Below are 21126 nucleotides of genomic sequence, written 5' to 3'. Positions count from 1 at the left end.
ACTGAATCGGTGTACTGGAGATTTTAAAGTACTATTACTTGTTTATAAATCACTCAGTGAGCTAGGACCTCAATACATCGCAGATACGCTGATTAAATACAAACCCAACAGATCACTCAGATCAGCAGGATCAAGTCAGTTAGAAATACCAAGAGTTCACTGCAAGGAGAGTCTGCCTTTAGCTATTATGCCAGCCGCTGCTGAACCAGCTTCCTGAACAGATCAGATGTGCTCCAACAGTAGCCACATTCAAATCCAGACTCAAAACACATCTGTTCAGCTGAGCATTTACTGAATGAGCTCTGAGCACTGTATGTCCGACTGATTGCACCCTATCTTATCTCTTTATTCTTTTTATAATTGTTTTAGTTTACCTTTGTTCTTATCTTTGGCTATTATTAGTATTATTATTTTTTATTATTATTATCTTTACAACTGTTTCAACTATGCTTGTTTTTAATTTTTTATTCGTCCACATGGTATTCTTTTTTCTCATGCATTTGTTACCACTATTTTTATTAATTTCTATGTAAAGCACTTTGAATTGCCATTGGGTATGAAATGTGCTATACAAATAAACTTGCCTGGCCTTGCCTATCGATTCATGATTCATGTCAAACTGCTGAAATCATGTGACTTTGGTGATCCGAGCCGCTGATTCGATTTATATCACTCCGAAGCTTCAGGAAGCGGTGTTTTGAAATCGGCCATCACTATACAAGTCATTATTTTGTTTGTTTTTTGCGCACAAAAACTATTCTGGCCTCTTCATAAATGATTGTAGAGGCGCTGTAGTGAGATGGGCTTTGTAACGACGTCTTTAGTGCCTTTATGGGTCTTGAGAGAGGAAATGACATTGGTGTCAATGAAGACTTTTCTGAGCCATCAGATTTCAACACTAATATCTTCATCTGTGTGTGAAGATGAACGGAGGTGTTACGGGTGTACAACGACATTAGGGTGAGGAATTAATGACAGAATTTTCATTTTTGGGTGAACAAGAAGTGTACTTCTTGACTTTAATAGTGATATTCAGGTGGAAAATGCTCTGAAATATGTAGCAGTATGAAGTGTTACCTGTCATGAATGTTGCCTTTGTCGTCCCCAACTGTAACCGTTACATTTCTGACTTTACAGAGATCAAAGTGTGGGTCGTAAAGATGGTAGTCAGGAGTCACCCAGCCTACCCATACTCCACTGGGCTCCTGTCCGGAAAATACTCGGACTGAGTAATAATACTGGTGGGAGGAAAAGAAGGAGCTTCGTTACAACACTGTCGTCATGCATCAACGATAGATAGATAGATAGATAGATAGATAGATAGATAGATAGATAGATAGATAGATAGATAGATAGATAGATAGATAGATAGATAGATAGATAGATAGATAGATAGATAGATAGATAGATAGATAGATAGATAGATAGATAGATAGATAGATAGATAGATAGATAGATAGATAGATAGATAGATAGATAGATAGATAGATAGATAGATAGATATGCTCAGACATAACATTGTACATTTTACTGAAATTTCATATTGAATATCATTCATACTTAATTACACTAAAATGTAGTACTGTATACTTTTAATCAAGTAAAAGTAATTCAAAGTTTTACCTGAGTACAAGTACTTCATTTTTAATGTAATTAAGTATTAAAGGTAAGAAAACAACTTTTATTTATGAAATGTATTGCAGTAAAAAGTATGACATCATATATTATGCTTTGAAATGTAGTGAAGTGAAAGTTACTTAAAAATTGTACTTGAGTAGAAAGTAAAAATACTCCACAACTGCCCGCCTCTGTGTGCTTTATGTGTTTTTCCTGCCAAAAATGTTAATAAAATGATCAAATGCATTCAGTGGCACTCATAATTCATTTTATTTTCACTGGAAATAAAATTTGGCTAGTGGAAATTCTGATTGGCTTTAGAAAGTTTAGAAAGTGTGAGGGAAAAATTGTTATCACTGATGAAGAATATTGATTTTTTTAGAATGTGTTTGTATTCAGACAGGAGCTAATATGTGTCTCTGCCATGCAGGACACTTCTGTGCTATGTTGAACACTTTTACCATGTGTGGAAAACTACTGAGAGGGAATGTTTTGACAACGGAGGTATAAGAGATTGTGACTTCTGTTATGTCTTCAGTTCACACTCGATGCAGACACTGATGACTGTGTTAACTGTGGCTCTTTTTTGCAAGAAATAAATCTTTATAAAGATAATTGGCTAATGTTAGTCTCTTATTCAGTAAAGCGACGGAGTTCATTTTTTTTGTCATTACAAAAGTTACTTTAGAAAGTTACCAGCCACGTTGGCTGGTGATCAAAAAAGTTAATTTAGAACCCTGGTAACAGATATTTTAGTAGGGGAAATATTGTAAGAATTCATTCATACAGTGGTTGTGTTTGAGATGATATCAGCATCGTCTCGATCATCTGGGACGACGTCCTCCATCAGACGAGGCATTGTTGGGACCACCGGTGGTGGGGTGAAAGCTGCCTTCTTTGCCTTGGAAAAAAACCTGGAAATCACAGATATTCTGTCACTTCTGAATCAGAAACAAGATAAACTCTAGCATCCGTCTTCGCTCACCCTCTCTTTTTGCTCTTCTCTGTGGCGGTGTCCTTCTCATTTTCATTCTCTTTGCTGCCAGGAAGCTCTTTAGGGACGGAAGTCTCTTTTTCCTTCTCATCTTGCTCCTTACGAGTGGCCGACTTCTTCAGGAGCTCAAACTCAGATTCGGGGTCCACCTCAAGAGCCTCATCCTCAGGGATGGTGAGGGTTCGGGTCAGGGGTGAAGCGCCCACTGGCACCTTAAAGGTTTCGTGGAATTCAATGGGCATGCTGAGTCTAAAGAACAGAAGGTCCGTGTTGGCATTCTGAGACCCAAATGTCCTGTGAGTCAGTTTCAGGCAGGGGGCGCTATCCACCGTTCCATCCACACGGGACACCTATTGAAGAAATCAACGGAGAAAGATTTATATTTTCAGTTTTCATATAAATGTTAGTGCGTTGGTAATCTACTTTTGCCATTTTTATTAGGTTTTTAAAGAGCTCATGAGAAATCTAATTTTCCTTGAGCTGTTGACACATAAGAGGTCATCATACTATATAGAAAACTTCCTTGATAGTCCAAAAACAGCTGGTTGTGAATGAGCCTATAATAGATGGTGAAAGACCGCCTCTGCAGAAGAAGATCAACGCCCACTTCATCATCACAGATTTGACCCCGCCCACTTCATAATCACAGCGTTGGCCCCGCCCACTTCCTCACTGCTTTGGCTCCACCCACCGGAGTGTTAGTGAGATGACGAGGAGAGACGAACTGACTAAAAATAACATTCCCTTCCAAAGGATCCTAATGCTGGGAATGTGCTTATTTACCGTATTTTCCGCACTATAAGGCGCACCTTCAATGAATGGCCTATTTTAAAACTGTTTTCATATATAGGGCGCACCAGATTATAAGGCGCATAGAACAGAAACTACTGCAGACAAAAGTTTGACTGGGCTTGCGTTATGCATCCACTAGATGGAGCTGTGCTAAAGGGAATGTCAACAAAACAGTCAGACAAACTGACTATTCGCACGGGACTAGTATTATCTGGGGACCTCTGGTGATTTGTAATTTTTGCAGAGAATGTCTGTGATCTTAATCCCGTGCGAATCGGCCATGTCTGTAATTTGTAAAGTAAAAATTCCCCCGCTAATTCCCCACCATATTTAGCCGAACACCGAGGTCCTGTGATAATATTAGTCCCGTGCGAATTGGCATCTCTGTGATTTGGCCAGGATTAGGCGGATCGTATATCATTTTTGCAAGGGTTTTTTTTCCTGTGCGCATTTCTATCTTTATCTTTCACGAAGAATGGAGGCTGCTTTCATAATACCCACCGTTACGAATTCCCGCACGGATTATACTTTCACTTTTGAATGAGTACCAATTTGGGAGCAAATTGCTTGAATGGTGTGTTTAATATTAACATCAATACTATTCTTAATGAAAAACATAACAATAGAACAGTACAATGACAAGCTCGCTTAAATGGGCGCTTTTACATTTAGCTTTATCAAAACGATATCGATACATATGACTGTTTATGATTTCATACAGTTATAACGAAAAAAACATTTATAAGTCCTGACATCATATCCGGGAGAACTCAGAAAATTCGAGTAAAATCACAGGGTTTGCTTATCACGTGCGAATGTGCCACTGCCACGCAAAACTCAGATGTGGGGGAGAAATTTCTAAATCACAGAGGTCCCAGATAATACAAATCCCATGCGAATAGGGCTTAAGTTAAACTTTATTAAGCGTTCTGACAACTCCATTCACTCCCATGGTAACGTTGTTCAAACGTTGATGTGCATATTAACAATATCTCCCAGCCTTGGTAATCTTTTGGCAGTTGCTGTGAGACGGTAGTTCGTTTGCGTATGGAGAAATTACGTCTTTTCGTAAAACGAAAGCACCAAGAAGGACCGCCTCGAAATTCATCGATGTTCATGCCCCGTACTAGTGCATTCATTCAAATAGTGACTGTAGAGACGCGGTGCGGCTTTGTAGTTTACCAGTCGTACTGAAACATTGTATTATTATTAAATCGTTTTTATTGGTTTTTCATACTGAAACATTTTGACAGAGCGCCTTGATCCATATATAAGGCGCTCCAGATTATAAGGCATTTTTTGAGAAAATTAAAAGCTTTTAAGTGCGCCTTATAGTGCGGAAAATAAGGTATTCTCAACAATGTGAATGTCTCAGCTGAGCATTATTTATTTGTGTTCGCTACATTTCACTGTGGATTCTTTGGGAAATCAGTCGCAATTTCGGTCGCAAACAGACTTTTATGATACGGACTCGACAGTAATGCCACAACATGTGAGTAACCGTGTTCATTCTAATGCCTGATCTGAGACCAGTGGTTTCTGATATGTAATGATTCATGTACAGTCAGATGATCTCCAAATCAAACCTAAAGTGTAACTTTTATTTTTATTTTTAGTGATTTTAGTACTAGGACTTATTTACTTAGTTGCTAAGGCTAATTTTCATTGAATTTTTTTGTAACATTTTCACCTAATATTTGTATTTTATTTTCAACTAATACATTTTAGTTTAATAACATCACTGGCCTGAGAAAAATAAAGACTCTGAGCTGTGTAGATTAGCATGTTTAAAGTGTTTTACTTCAATATGAGGGTGGTCCGTTGGTACAGGCACAAACTGGGGCAAGCTTTTGCTGAACCACATGGTGATATCCCTCTTCATGTTGATGGCGAATGGCTCGAAGCCTTCCTGCAGGCCACAGATTGTGAAATAACGCAGGCTGCTCACGTTCTGCCCAAGGTTGAGCCGGCCCACCTGGGACATCCCCAGACTGCACACAGGGATGAAGCCTGGCCAGGAGAACAGACATGTTATTAAATCTCACATATGACTAACATGTAAATATCATTCCTCTGTGTGACTGTCACCTTCTCCGATCTCAATGTCTTTGAAGGCCATCTCAGAGCCAGAGTCACTGATGAGCATCTCTCCGTTCAGAGTAAACATAATGTTCTGCTCTGTCAGGTCGATCATGCAGCCAACCACGTCTCCAGACTGCCACTGCCGGCCAAACGGCTCATTCCCGATGTGCCAACGCTGAGCCTACGGGTAAAAATCAAGAAACTATATATATTTTAGGGCTGTCAATCAATTAAAATATTTAATCGAGATTAATCGCATGATTGCCGTGAGTTGACTCGCGATTAATCACAACTTAACTGCACATTCTTATTAGTTGTAAATGTATCTTAAATTAATATGTTTCAAGTGTTTAATACTCTAATCAACATGGGTATGGACAAATATGCATTCTTTATGCAAATAAAGTCTTCATGCTATGCTTCATGCTTATTATTAGTGAAACCATATAGTCTTCATAGCATGAAGACTAGACATGTATTAAAGGTCATAGAAGTTTTTCAAAGAACTTGTTCATGTCTCTTAAAGGAACTGTATGTAAGAAATGTATTTCAATTAATCATAAAATGGCCGTCACTAGACATTACGTCACTAGACATTAAGAAATCATGTTAATTTCAAATACTTTATTACTGACAACAGTAGTCCGGCAATGATATTGTCATTTAAACGTTTTTGTTGCAGCCCTCAACTGATGTTGATATGTTGTGTTTTGGCCTGAAGCTCCACCCTCCACCTATCGACCAATCACGAAGTCAGTAGTGTTTGGGCATCGGGTTGCCAGATCTGCTCTAGTTACCACAGCTGCAGATCTACAAACGTTCCTGCTGATCCTGCAGCCAATCTGGCAACCTCGAGTCAGGGGGAGAGGGAGGGGGATACACCGCTCTACAGTCATTTTAAAATGATTGCAGTACCAGTTTTGGCCACAATCTTATATACACTCTCTTTCAGCCTAAGCTTACAATTTCAGAATAAGCAGTGATCTCTCTCATTTTAAGAATATAAATAAACAGAGTTTTAACACTGACACATTAGTTCAGAACAGGGCACAGTTCATATGAAAAACTGGTAATGTGAAAACTGTCATGCGGACCAGGGAGCCCACCAGGGTACCGAACCCGAGAACGAATCCTGGAGGAGGTGCTCTGACTTCAGTTGCACTCGAACTGTGCCGCTATTCACGTGAAGAGTGTGAGAAACATGCTCTTGTTCAGAAAAGTAACCTGGGTATTAGTTTTAGTCGATTGTAATGTATAGTTCAATAAAACACATAAGTGGTGATGTTGTTAATGATTTACCTCAGATATGAACGAGAGCGACGGTGCAGTGTATTTGCGCATTGTTTTTCTTTATAATGAAGGTGTCTGTATTTAGTAGTTTGTGTTTAACTCACAAAAGAGTGATTATCAGTTCAACACACTGAGGAATAGAAATTCTACATAGAATTTTTAAACACAAATGCACTGATATCGGATTGGTTCTGAAAACCGGTTCGGACCGGTTCTGTAAAATTGGTATCAGTGCATCCCTACTTTAGATACTCAAGATTAACATAAGACTGACGAAAACTGTGTGTTATGGACCCTTTAATAATGCTAATAATGTTTCAGTACCTTGAAGCCATTGAAGACATAGGCTAGATCATCTGACCCCAGCTCTCGGTCTGCATGGACGTTTGGTCTTGCCCACCCGACTCTCATCTCTCCCACTGTTACCGCCTCAAACTCAAAGTACCATTTCCCTTGAGTCATGGCGTAGGATTTCTCTGCCCTGAAGATGCGGATCTTATCACTCCGACCACCGCCAACCCCATGACCACCTGGAATAGAGGAAAACTTTACAAATACAAAACTCACTCACAGTCTGTAACAAATCAAATCAGTCCCTAGCGGGTCAAAATGACCCAAAGCCCTAAAATTATACCTTTTTTTGGCCAGAATGCTTATACAGCGTTCCTACAGGTTTCTTCAAGTTAAATTCAAGTCTTTTTAAGACCTTTTCAAGACCCTTTATATAAAAAATTTAGACCCATTTCACGTCCCTATCGGCAAAGAAAAACTAAAATGTTCACGCTTCTCCTTTGCTTGTAGCCTGAGGTCTGTGTTGTGTTGTGTTGTGTTGTGTTGTGTTGTGTTGTGTTGTGTTGTGTTGTGTTGTGTTGTGTTGTGTTGTGTTGTGTTGTGTTGTGTTGTGTTGTGTTGTGTTGTGTTGTGTTGTGTTGTGTTGTGTTGTGTTGTGTTGTGTTGTGTTGTGTTGTGTTGTAGTCTATGGTTGTGGTGCTGTAGCTCATGATCTTCATTTACTGAAACCATCACGTGTTATCAGCCATTACGTGCAGTATCTGAATATGACCCGGGGCTGCATTGCGTTCTCAATTATTGGTTCCGCCACTCTTTATTTATACTACGTTATTTAATCAAAATAATCGTGGTTGACAAATTAAACTTTTGAGGAAAAATACAATACGGAGAAGTTACATACAGCACAATTTTTAAGACCCAGACATCTTTTTAAAGTCCTTTTAAGGTATTATTTCCAAATTAATAAATTCAATGCTTTTAAGGCTTTTTAAGACCCCGCGGGAACCCTGTTATATCAGTGGTTCCCAAGAGATGGCAAGACCTGAAATGGGTGTGTCTGATGAGGGAGACATACAAAATGTGCAGTGCTGGAGGTCTTCCAGGACAGGTTTGGGAACCACTGGCTTATATCATTTCATTTTTATAATATTTTTTCATGCAGTTTTTATTTTTATTTTTATATTTATTTACCTTTAAATAACTAGATTTTATCAATAAATAATCATTTAAGCACATTCTTTGAATTTAAATCCAAAATAACTCATGCATAACCCTTTTAATTCAGCTCTGAATCTCTTAAATTGAGTTTTTTGCCAATCTCTTGTGGACAAATAATAATATAAGATGATATTTAATGACTCTTGATGGCCTTATAGCTCTATATGGAGCGGATGAGCTGTTCCTCTGGGTCCTAAAGTCAGTATCTCTTCAGAATGCACTCAGAGACACATGCAGACATTCATTTTATTTTGGTTAAGTTTTAGAGTTTTTAGTTTGACTTGAGCATTTTTAGGTTTTTCTGTTTACTGAAGCATTCGGTTGAATGTGTTAATTCTTATATGTATTTTTGACTTTTTTATCTTAGGGTGCTTTTTAAGATCTGGCTAGGGACAACAGATGGAAATTAGCTGTAGTAGCTAACTCTGGCTTGTTTACAGCAAGTAACCTGTTGTTGATCAATGAGCATTGTCCCTATCAAATAAAGATGAATGTATAAATTCCTCCATTCATTCCTAAGGGGGTCAAATTGGCCCATGAGGGAAGGATTTGTTACTTTTTTTAATTTCAACCACAGAAACTCCTCAAATCCAGTCAATTTCTATTGTGTATTCGTGGTTCAAGTGCAATTAAAGCCCTAAGGCCAGGGACCACTCCAATGAACACTCAATTTTTAAATAATTTTTTCAAAAATAAATTTCGGGTCAAAGTGACCCAAGGGAAGGATAAGGGTTGGACGGAACGGAAGCTCCAAATGCAGTAGAATTCTTCAAAAGTGATATGAAGAGGTTGATTTGGTGCATGAATAGATAGACACTCACTGCTTTCCTGGTCAGGTGGCTCAATATTGTAGCCATAGCCAATCAGAGTTCGTACAGCGGCACACACACTGTCACGATTGGTCTTTTTCGTCTTTTCATCCAGGAGAATGTAAGGCACAAGACGGGGGTTGCGCTTGTTCACAATGTCCTAAAATGAGCGAAATTAGAAGAACATGAGGAACAGGTCATTCATAGAATCTTCTATATTTAGCTATATTCTTTTTTTATTAATATTGTATATTTTAATATTTTATAAAGAGCCATTCTCTGGGATGCATGTTTGCACGTCCTTATATTTATCATTTATTGTTTTTATTTTGATGCTACTAAAAAAGTGACACAAAAGTGCAGCCCTACCTGAATGATGCTGTACGTCCAGCCTTGGCGGACACGGTCTCGAGCCCAGACATTGTGTCCGTTTTCAGCCAGCCTTTCCACAAGTGTGTTCTGATTCGGTGTCAGCTTCACATGGTTGAGGTCCAGAGGAGCAGGTTTGTATCCATTACTTTGCATATACCTAAGAATTAAACAGAAACTAGTTTGTTTAGACATAATTTAGACGTAATTCTGTCATTACATTAAATATCAATTTCATCAGTCCTTCTTGTTGTTAGCATACACTACCAGTGTTGGGAGTAATGCATTACTTTTACATTTACAAAACAAAATACCAGAGTTACTTTTTCAAATGAGTAACACAAGTTACTGTTTCTTAACCATGTTGAGAGGAATAAGTGTCTGAAAATGAAACCTTGTTTCTTTGTCTCTGTCTCAAACAAATAATATCATCACCCCATTGGCAGATAATTTTGCTTGTTTTAAGCAAAAACTAACTTTATTTAGATTTTATTTTCAAGAAAACAAGAAAAATTATCTTGATTTAAGACTTTTTAGATATCTAGGCTAGAAACGAGACAAAAGTTCTAAGTAAGCAGAGCATCTTTTGCAGTGTAATACTGACGTTTTAGGAAGTTTGATCTTCTTCAAGTTCTCCTCTGCTTTCTCGTCACCCATGCCGACATGACAACCTAAGGCCAGAAGAGTCCTATAGAGACGATAAAGAGAACCAGGGGTTAATTAACCAGACAGAAACAAACATACAGAATAAAATCTCAGTATTTCCCTCACTTCAGTGTCTCTCCAGACATTGCCAAGTTGTAGTTCTTCTCAGGATCTGGAAGGCTCTGAAAGTCCACTAGACAGGGATGAAGCTTCTTATTGTCATCACGAAACTGAAAGAGTGAGGACAGCAGAGGAACAGTATTGAGTGTGAAACAAAAATCAACAAAATGACACTTTATATATTAAAGATGTTAACAGTGCACATAGAATTTTAAAGGCTCAGTATCATTTAGTATTTTCAAGGGAAATAACATTTTCCTTGAGCTTTTGACATATAAGAGAGGTCATCATACTATAAGAATATCCTGTAAACTTCCTTGTTAGTCCAAAAACAGCTTTTATTGAACCCAGAGAGCGATTGGTTGTGAATGAGCCTATAATAGATGGTGAAAGACCGCCTGCAGAAGATCGACGCCCACTTCATCACAGCTTTGGCCCCGCCCACTTCATCACCACAGCTTTGGCCCCGCCCACTTCATCACAGCGTTGGCCCCGCCCACTTCACAACCACAGCGTTGGCCCCGCCCACTTCATCACAGCTTTGGCCCCGCCCACTTCAACATCACAGCTTTGGCTCCGCCCACTGGAGTGTTAGTGAGATGACGAGGAGAGACGAACTGACTAAAAATAACATTCCCTTCCAAAGGATCCTAATGCTGGGAATGAGCTTATTTATTCTCACCAATGTGAATGTCTCAGCTGAGCATTATTTATTTGTGTTCGCTACATTTCACTGCGGATTCTTTGGGAAATCAGTCGCAATTTCAGTCGCAAACAGACTTTTACGATACGGACTCGACAGTAATGCCTTAACATGTGAGTAACCGTGTTCATTCTAACGGCTGATCTGAGACCAGTGGTTTCTGATATGTCAATGTCAATGTCATTTTTATTTATATAGCACTACTAAACACAACACTAGTTGACCAGTGTGCTTTACATCCATACAAAATACAAAGTAAAACACAATATAAAACAATAAATTTCATCCTCAGCCATATGCCAAATCAAAAAGATAGGTTTTTAGACGAGATTTAAAAACAGCCAAGGAAGGGGCTAATCTAATATTTAAAGGTAACGCATTCCATAGTCTAGGCGCAGTTGATGAAAACGCTCGGTCCCCCCTACTTTTCAACTTTGTTTTCGGTATACATAAGTACCTCTGATTCGACGACCAGACAGACTTAACTGGACGATGTTCTGTCAGTAAATCCGAAAGGTAAGGAGGGGCAAAACCATGTAAGGATTTAAAAACCAGAAGAAGAATTTTAAAATCAACACAATATTGTACCGGCAGCCAGTGCAAATGACGTAGGACTGGAGTAATATGTTCCCGCTTTCTAGTGCCTGTTAGAAGTCTTGCCGCCGCATTTTGAACTACCTGTAACCGTGATAAAGCTGATTGGCTAATCCCGACATACAGTGAGTTACAGTAGTCCAGCCTCGTTGTTAAAAAAGCATGAATTATTCTTTCAAAGTTTTTAAAAGATAAAATTGGTTTTACTCTAGATAAAATACGCAGTTGGAAACAGCATGATTTAACCACCGAGCTTATCTGCCTGTCAAATTTTAGGCCGTCATCAAAAACGACACCTAGGTTTTTCACCCAAGACTTAACTGGAAGTGTTAAATTACCTAAGGTTATTTGACTAATAGAATTCGATGAGCCGAATACTATAATTTCAGTTTTATTTTCATTAAAATAAAGGAAATTTAGAGATAACCAAGCTTTCACATCAGATAGGCAGGCCTTAATTTTTTCCAGTTCATCAATTTGGTTTTAGGGGTAAATAAACTTGTGTCGTCCGCATAACAGTGGAACGACAACCCATGTTTTCTGAAAATGGACCCCAATGGAAGCATATATAATGTGAAAAGAGTTGGAGCCAAAATGGATCCCTGCGGAACACCACAAGACAAAGGAGCAGCCTTCGATGAATATTCCCCTATACCAACACTAAACTTCCTATTTGACAAGTATGATTTAAACCAAAGCAGTTCCTTTGATACCCACCCAATGCTCCAGACGATGAAGAAGAATAGAATGATCCACCGTATCAAAGGCGGCACTCAAGTCTAGCAATATAAGTATGGTAGAAACCCCAAAGTCAGCAGATATTAACACATCGTTTAAAACTTTAAGGAGTGCAGTCTCTGTTGAATGATATTTTTTTAAACCCGATTGGAAAAGCTCCAAAACCTTACTTTCATCCAGGAAACTCTGCAATTGATTCAGCACTATCTTCTCTAAAATCTTAGAGACAAAAGGCAAATTCGAAATAGGTCTAAAATTCGCCATAACATTTAAGTCTAAGTTTGGTTTCTTTAAAAGTGGCCGAACTGTAGCATGCTTCAATGCTTCTGGTACCATGGAGGTTTCTAAACATCGATTTATAATGTTTAAAATGTAGGGCCCCACAGCATCAAAAACTTTTTTCAACAGAAAAGGAGGGATGGCATCCATAGAGGAGCCCGACGGCTTTAATTGCCCCACTATTTCTTGCAGAAGGGAGAGAGAAATGGGTACGAATATGTAATGATTCATGTACAGTCAGATGTTCTTTGTCTGTGTGTCAATAAATCAAACCAGTGACTAAACACTCAACTTTACATTGTTTCTCTTAGTAGACGAAAATAATCTGTTATATACACTGGGATTAAATTATATATAGAAATCCGTCAAAAAGGCTCCCTTTACAATCGCTGGAGCTGTCAATCAAAAGCGTGAGTTTAATAGTGACCAAAACTACCGTAATGATCAACGACTCAACATGTCTGTGATCGGCTACAATGATCATTGCAACCTTTCATTCCACCATCAGAATATAATGCCATATAATGCCATAGATCTGATTTTAATGCCGTAGATCTGAATATAATGCCATAGATCTGAATATAATGCCGTAGATCTGAATATAATGCCATAGATCTGAATATAATGCCGTAGATCTGAATATAATGCCGTAGATCTGAATATAATGCCGTAGATCTGAATATAATGCCATAGAACTGAATATAATGCCGTAGAGCTGAATATAATGCCGTAGATCTGAATATAATGCCGTAGATCTGAATATAATGCCGTAGATCTGAATATAATCCTGTAGATCTGAATATAATGCCGTAGATCTGAATATAATGCCGTAGATCTGAATATAATGCCGTAGATCTGAATATAATGCCGTAGATCTGAATATAATGCCATAGATCTGATTTTAATGCCGTAGAACTGAATATAATGCCGTAGATCTGATTTTAATGCCGTAGAACTGAATATAATGCTGTAGAACTAAATATAATGCCATAGATCTAAATATAATGCCATAGATCTGAATATAATGCCCTAGAGCTGAATATAATGCCATAGATCTGAATATAATGCCATAGATCTAAATATAATGCCCTAGAGCTGAATATAATGCCGTAGATCTGAATATAATGCCCTAGAGCTGAATATAATGCTGTAGAACTAAATATAATGCCATAGATCTAAATATAATGCCCTAGAGCTGAATATAATGCCGTAGATCTGAATATAATGCCCTAGAGCTGAATATAATGCTGTAGATCTGAATATAATGCCATAGATCTGAATATAATGCCATAGATCTGAATATAATGCCCTAGAGCTGAATATAATGCCGTAGATCTGAATATAATGCCCTAGAGCTGAATATAATGCCGTAGATCTGAATATAATGCCCTAGAGCTGAATATAATGCTGTAGATCTGAATATAATGCCATAGATCTGAATATAATGCCCTAGAGCTGAATATAATGCTGTAGATCTGAATATAATGCCATAGATCTGAATATAATGCCCTAGAGCTGAATATAATGCCGTAGATCTGAATATAATGCCCTAGAGCTGAATATAATGCTGTAGATCTGAATATAATGCTGTAGATCTGAATATAATGCCGTAGATCTGAATATAATCCCATAGACCTGAATATAATGCCATAGATCTAAATATAATCCCATAGATCTGAATATAATGCCATAGATCTGAATATAATGCCATAGATCTAAATATAATCCCATAGATCTGAATATAATCCCATAGATCTGAATATAATCCCATAGATCTGAATATAATGCCATAGAGCTGATTTTAATGCCATAGATTTGAATAGAATGCCATAGATCTGAATATAATGCCATAGATCTGAATATAATGCAATAGATCTGAATATAATTACAAGCCTTCATCAGGGTGTAAGATAATAAATGCACCATTATAAAACAGCGCAGTTCATGACTCCTTTAAAATAATCATTATAGCCTTAAAGTATTTATATTTTATATTCATAGACTCACGGGTCCAAAGGTCCAGCCCTGCTCAATTCGAGTGACGGCCCACAGCTCGTGGCTGTTCTCAGCCAGTTTCTCTCTGATACGCTCCAGGTGAGGAGGAAGAACAATCTGCGGAAATAATGTAGATGAAATCAAAAATCAAAATCAACACAGCAGCTCACTTTATTCACACAGACCTTTAAAGGATTAGTTCACATCTCCTGATAATTTACTCGCCCCCATTTCATCCGAGATGCTCATGTCTTTCTTTTTTTGAGGAAAACATTCCAGGATTTTTCTCCTCATAATGGACTTCAATGGGAACCAACGGTTGAAGGTCCAAATCAATGCAGTTTCAGAGAAAGAGTTTCAGAGGCTCTGACCGATCCCAGAGGAATAGTCTGATCCAGACTAACCATCAGACATTTCCCGTTTTTAACTTATGCGTCAAAAAATCCGTACGCCTAGTCTGGATACCAGCCGAACTCAGCCCCGCCCACAACATCTGAGCTCGGGTTCGGTCTAGACTTGATCCATAGAGGAGTAATTATAATACAGAAAATGACCAATGAAATCATCAGGGCGGGCTTTAGACGATGATGGACAGATGATCAACAGTAACGTAATCATCCTCGTCATCAAAGGCGCATGGGTTGGATTAAATTTGTTCGAATCCTAAACGGAGAGCTTGTTCGTACAGTATTGTTCAAAATAATAGCAGTACAATGTGACTAACCAGAATAATCAAGGTTTTTCGTATATTTTTTTATTGCTACGTGGCAAACAAGTTACCAGTAGGTTCAGTAGATTCTCAGAAAACAAACGAGACCCAGCATTCATGATATGCACGCTCTTAAGGCTGTGCAATTGGGCAATTAGTTGAATTAGTTGAAAGGGGTGTGTTCAAAAAAATAGCAGTGTGGCATTCAATCACTGAGGTCATCACTTTTGTGAAGAAACAGGTGTGAATCAGGTGGCCCCTATTTAAGGATAAAGCCAACACTTGTTGAACATGCATTTGAAAGCTGAGGAAAATGGGTCGTTCAAGACATTGTTCAGAAGAACAGCGTACTTTGATTTAAAGGTTTATTAGAGAGGGGAAAACCTATATAGAGGTGCAAAAAATGATAGGCTGTTCAGCTAAAATGATCTCCAATGCCTTAAAATGGAGAGCAAAACCAGAGAGACATGGAAGAAAACGGAAGACAACCATCAAAATGGATAGAAGAATAACCAGAATGGCAAAGGCTCAGCCAATGATCACCTCCAGGATGATCAAAGACAGTCTGGAGTTACCTGTAAGTACTGTGACAGTTAGAAGACGTCTGTGTGAAGCTAATCTATTTTCAAGAATCCCCCGCAAAGTCCCTCTGTTAAAAAAAAGGCATGTGCAGAAGAGGTTACAATTTGCCAAAGAACACATCAACTGGCCTAAAGAGAAATGGAGGAACATTTTGTGGACTGATGAGAGTAAAATTGTTCTTTTTGGGTCCAAGGGCCACAGGCAGTTTGTGAGACGACCCCCAAACTCTGAATTCAAGCCACAGTACACAGTGAAGACAGTGAAGCATGGAGGTGCAAGCATCATGATATGGGCATGTTTCTCCTACTATGGTGTTGGGCCTATTTATCGCATACCAGGGATCATGGATCAGTTTGCATATGTTAAAATACTTGAAGAGGTCATGTTGCCCTATGCTGAAGAGGACATGCCCTTGAAACGGTTGTTTCAACAAGACAATGACCCAAAACACACTAGTAAACGGGCAAAGTCTTGGTTCCAAACCAACAAAATTAATGTTATGGAGTGGCCAGCCCAATCTCCAGACCTTAATCCAATTGAGAACTTGTGGGGTGATATCAAAAATGCTGTTTCTGAAGCAAAACCAAGAAATGTGAATGAATTGTGGAATGTTGTTAAAGAATCATGGAGTGGAATAACAGCTGAGAGGTGCCACAAGTTGGTTGACTCCATGCCACACAGATGTCAAGCAGTTTTAAAAAACTGTGGTCATACAACTAAATATTAGTTTAGTGATTCACAGGATTGCTAAATCCCAGAAAAAAAAAATGTTTGTACAAAATAGTTTTGAGTTTGTACAGTCAAAGGTAGACACTGCTATTTTTTTGAACACACCCCTTTCAACTAATTGCCCAATTGCACAGCCTTAAGAGCGTGCATATCATGAATGCTGGGTCTTGTTTGTTTTCTGACAATCTACTGAACCTACTGGTAACTTGTTTGCCACGTAGCAATAAAAAATATACTAAAATCCTTGATTATTCTGGTTAGTCACATTGTACTGCTATTATTTTGAACAATACTGTATATGCATCACTTTCACTATTTCTCTCTGAAATGATGATCATGTTGGTAAGTACTCTGTGTATCCTTACATCCCTTTTTTTCAACACCGGCAAAGATCGTTTATTCCAGCGTGTGTGCAGACAGGGTTGCCAAGTTTTTACAACAAAATCTGCCAACTACTAGCCCAAAACAATAGCTTCTCGGGGAGGTTCTCCATGAAAAAATGGAGTTTGGGGTGTAAAATGTGTGTTATTTTGGCAAGGTTGCTGCTAAAATTGCCATTCCTGGGTCTATATATCCCATAATTGAGGTCGCTTCAGCCTGCGGACATGAAAACAACCCGTGGGAAAAAAAGCAGACTTGGCAACACAGTGCAGTTGAGTTCTGTTGACATTTGACAACTACGTAATGCGTCGCTTCACTGCTCTGATTGGTTGTAGGTCTGTCCAATCGAGGTCTTTCCTGGTTCGGTTGAAACACGGCCCATAATCACAGCCCAATGGAGCATCAGACTCATATTCTGACTAGAGTTGAGTATGACCACGTCAGGCTAGCGTACCCTTTTTCAGGGACTGTTTTGTGCGTACGCAATGGTTATAAATAAGACCCCAGGTCATGACAATATGACGCAAGACAGCTTTTCACCCCAACGAAAAATCTCATCACAGTTTAGTCTTGCAAGACCTCATCACACCCCTTATTTTCCTCCAAAAACTTAATTTCTTTTCGACTGAACCAAGAAAGACACGAACGCCTTGGATGAGATGGGGATGAGCAACGTATCAGGAAATTTCTATGTATTCTATGAAATCCTACCTGCACAGTGTCCACCGGGCAGGGAGTGAAGGCAGTGTGCGAGAGAGATTGGGTCGGCCCCAGAAGGTTTCGGACCCCATTGAAGTCATGCTTGTACTCTTTAATAGGCTCAATCCGCAGCCGATCTCTGGGCAGAACTGCCTCATAGCAGGGGGCATAACCTGGAGGAGGGAGGAATTTAAAGTCCCCATGCCGTCCGCCAAGGAGAAATCGGACTCTGTGAAGGGGAACGCATTATTATAACTTTATATATAATATAATTATTTATTTATAACTTGTCCTATCTGTCCAATATGCAGAGCCAGACAGTAACAGACTACATTTACTTGAGTACGTACTTAAGTACAATTTTGAGGGATCTGTACTTTACTCGAGTATCATTTTTGGGGAGTACTCATGACTTTACTCAAGTACATTTAAGAGGCAAATATTGTACAATGCAAAGAAATGCTTTTCTTACTAAGTATTTTGTCTTGTTTCAAGTCCAAACATCTAAAAATTCTTAAAACAAGAAGTATTTACTAGACAATCAAAAGTAATTGTCTTGTTTTGGGGAAAAATAACTCAAAATTAAGAGTTTTTGCTTAAAATAAGCAAAATAATCTGCCAATGGGGTGAGAAAAATAATCTTAATTCAAGATTATTTTATTACTTTCCCCACTAGCAGATTATTTTGCTTATTTTAAGCAAAAACTCTTAATTTTGAGTTATTTTTCTCCCAAAAAAAGACAATTACTTTTTTTTAACAAAACAAAACTTTTATAGACAATAACCGTAAGTACCCGTTACTACTTTTAAAAATGAAAAAAGAAACATCTTGGAATCCCTCGATTTGTTGTTTCCCTCTGAAACGTGATTGGATTGTGCAGCCTATCAGCAATCACCTTCAGCTTTCCACCAAAGTCAACTCCATGGTCAGATTTAGATAAGAGACGAAACAATGGATGAAGATGCAGCAGGTCAATCTGGGAACGTGCCGACCCGTGATGTTCTTGAGTATGGGGTGTGTTTAACACAGTCAGGTTCAAATGTGATCCATTAAAACTCTAGCAGAGGTTTGTCAGAGCGTTGCCATTGTGCTATTGCCTTGTGGGCAAGTGAGAAATGTTAAATAAAGTAACATGGTAAAAAGATGAAAATGACTTGATTTTACTTTCAATTCCTTTTACATTCTCCAAGATATTACAATTTTTCATAACTCCCTGTAGGACGTTTCTGTACCTAAATGTAAGCACTGTGGCGATACTTATGCCGTACTTAGAAAATGTTCTCTTGATACTCCAAGTACTTTTAAAAAACAAGTACTTCAGTACTTTTACTTAAGTAGACACCTGACTGTATTACTTTTACTTGTACTTGAGTAAAATTTAGCAAGGGGTATCTGTACTTTTACTCAAGTAATGAAGCTCTGTCCGCCTCTGTCGATAAGTAATTTGTTGGAAACTTGGCTCTTACTTGATCCCAGCTGAGAAGCTGACCGCAGGAAAAAACAGACCATCGAGATTGAAGTTCTCGAACATGCCTTGAACGGGATGCCCATTAACACGGAAGGAGATGCTGGGCACGCTCAGATCCAAACAGCAGCTCACCACATCCTCAGCCGCGAGAATTTGCTGATTGGGTGACGTCACCTGACGCGGCACACGACCTGAAGATAACATACTGCTATAGATCAGGGTTTCGGCAGTAAATTTAAAACCAATTAAAGAAAATGTAAGGAATAAATTGACATGTCAGTATGTTCTCTAAATGTAAATGAGTTGTATTAGTGACACTTCCCAAGCTTAAAAATACAATTTCCAACAGATCTCCATTACTTTTTAATTCATTTTACAAGAGAATAGCTGCTGATGTTGCTGATGTCAGTGCAAATATCTAAAAGATTCTTAAATCAAGAGACATTTACTGGAAAAAAAGGTTTTTGGGAAAAATTATGCAACAACAAAATTAAAGGGGTGTTTGCATGCGATGTGACTTTTGTAACTTTAGTTAGTGTGTAATGTCGCTGTTTGAGCATAAACAGTCTCTGCAAAGTTACAGCCCTGAAAGTTCAATGCAAACGGAGATATTGTCTTTTAAAGTTATGTCAGTTTATTGCCTACAAAAATGGCCGGTTTGGACTACAACAAGCTTCTTCCTGGGTTGGTGACATCATAAACCCTTCCTATTAACATAAACACTGCCACCGCAAACACACAACAAAGTGGGCGTGGCATTTCCGGACAACCTATGCTTGGCACTTCAGCCAATAAAAATACAGGAAACTACATTTGGCCATCTAACCAATCTAAGACCATTGTGTTTTTCGGAGGGAGGGGCTTCATAGAAGCAGGAAGCAAACGAGCCGTTCAAAGCACAGTGGAGACGAAAATATAAGAAAAATACGGCGTTTAAAAAAAAAAAAAGTATTAAGACATGTTATACTGTGCCCCATAAACACAACCAAGCCTAGAAATTAACAACGGAACCACCGCTTTAACACTGGCTCGGTGGAATATCAATGTGCTGGAACCCAGATGAAGTTAATCCTCACCTGTCCACAGTTGCAGCCCATCAAAGCCATACGAGTAAAGATCGTCTCCAACTCCATTGCTCCCCCATCCCTCTCCTCCTCCGGGATAAGGGCTGTAGCCCTCCGTCAAAGCCCAGCCAACGCGAAGGTGACAAGCCTGAGCCGTCAGGAATGACTCCACATGGTCAACAATCAACTCGTAGTACCACTTCTTATATTGTGTAGAGCCTTCACACGTGCCCAGAAAAATGTTGGGTCTCATACTGCAAAACATCAAACATGAGTCCAAACGGACGTCTCTAAAGATACCACACTGCAAAAAAGGCTCTTCTTACTCAGTTATTTTGTCTTGTTTCCAGTCTAAATATCGAACAATTCTTAAAATCAAGATGCATTGACTAGATAAGTAAAATGACATAAGATATTTTTTCTTGTTTTGTTGAAAATCAAATCAAAATGAAGTTTTGCTTAAAACAAGCAAAATGATCTGCCAATGGGGTGAGAAAAATAATAATCTTTCTGATTAAAATCTTGTTTCTGTCCCAAAAAGAAATAAGATTATTTTTCTCACCCCATTGCCAGATCATTTTGCTTGTTTTAAGCAAAACTTCATTTTGATTTTCAACAAAACAAGAAAAAATATCTTATGTCGTTTTACTTAAATAGTAAATGCATCTTGATTTAAGAATTGTTAGATATTTAGACTAGAGACAAGACAAAATTACTAAGTAAGAAGAGCATTTTTTGCAGTGCATTTATGATATATCATTTGGGTTGTACCGAGTCAGACCTAGTGACATAATTAATGATGTTGGTCTGCAGGAGGAGGTCACGGCCCGGAAGCAGATTCTCAGTGATCAGATTCTGATTGGACCTCACAGCAACACCGTTACAAACACATAAAGAGCAGAGGACATCTAGAACCTAGAAAAAGAGCATGTGGTCAGATACGGGTAAAGAAAAGCT

The 21126-nt window shown here is 38.5% G+C and overlaps 1 protein-coding gene across 3 annotated transcripts in view; it reads right to left on the bottom strand.

Moving 5' to 3' along the window:
* The window catches only part of ryr1a (ryanodine receptor 1a (skeletal)), a 174182-nt gene that overhangs the window by 118931 nt on the left and 34125 nt on the right, over positions 1-21126 (bottom strand). For 2 of the 3 annotated variants that reach the window (XM_067432722.1, XM_067432723.1), the window contains exons 1-15: positions 20951-21062; positions 20182-20423; positions 19104-19296; positions 17649-17865; positions 14549-14653; positions 10234-10337; positions 10067-10150; positions 9463-9622; positions 9106-9253; positions 7100-7305; positions 5492-5666; positions 5205-5413; positions 2603-2961; positions 2405-2531; positions 1078-1238 (exon numbers count right to left, since the gene is read on the bottom strand). In XM_067432722.1, the coding sequence (XP_067288823.1) occupies positions 1078-1238; positions 2405-2531; positions 2603-2961; positions 5205-5413; positions 5492-5666; positions 7100-7305; positions 9106-9253; positions 9463-9622; positions 10067-10150; positions 10234-10337; positions 14549-14653; positions 17649-17865; positions 19104-19296; positions 20182-20422 (2489 nt within the window). In that variant the 5' untranslated portion in view covers position 20423; positions 20951-21062. Of the gene's footprint in view, positions 1-1077; positions 1239-2404; positions 2532-2602; positions 2962-5204; positions 5414-5491; positions 5667-7099; positions 7306-9105; positions 9254-9462; positions 9623-10066; positions 10151-10233; positions 10338-14548; positions 14654-17648; positions 17866-19103; positions 19297-20181; positions 20424-20950; positions 21085-21126 lie in introns of those variants that run through there. The other variant, XM_067432724.1, reaches the window with a different exon arrangement.

The sequence above is a fragment of the Pseudorasbora parva genome, chromosome 23 (assembly GCF_024679245.1).
Source record: "Pseudorasbora parva isolate DD20220531a chromosome 23, ASM2467924v1, whole genome shotgun sequence".
Taxonomy (NCBI): Eukaryota; Metazoa; Chordata; class Actinopteri; order Cypriniformes; family Gobionidae; genus Pseudorasbora; species Pseudorasbora parva.
This window is presented reverse-complemented; position numbering and strand designations above follow the sequence as displayed.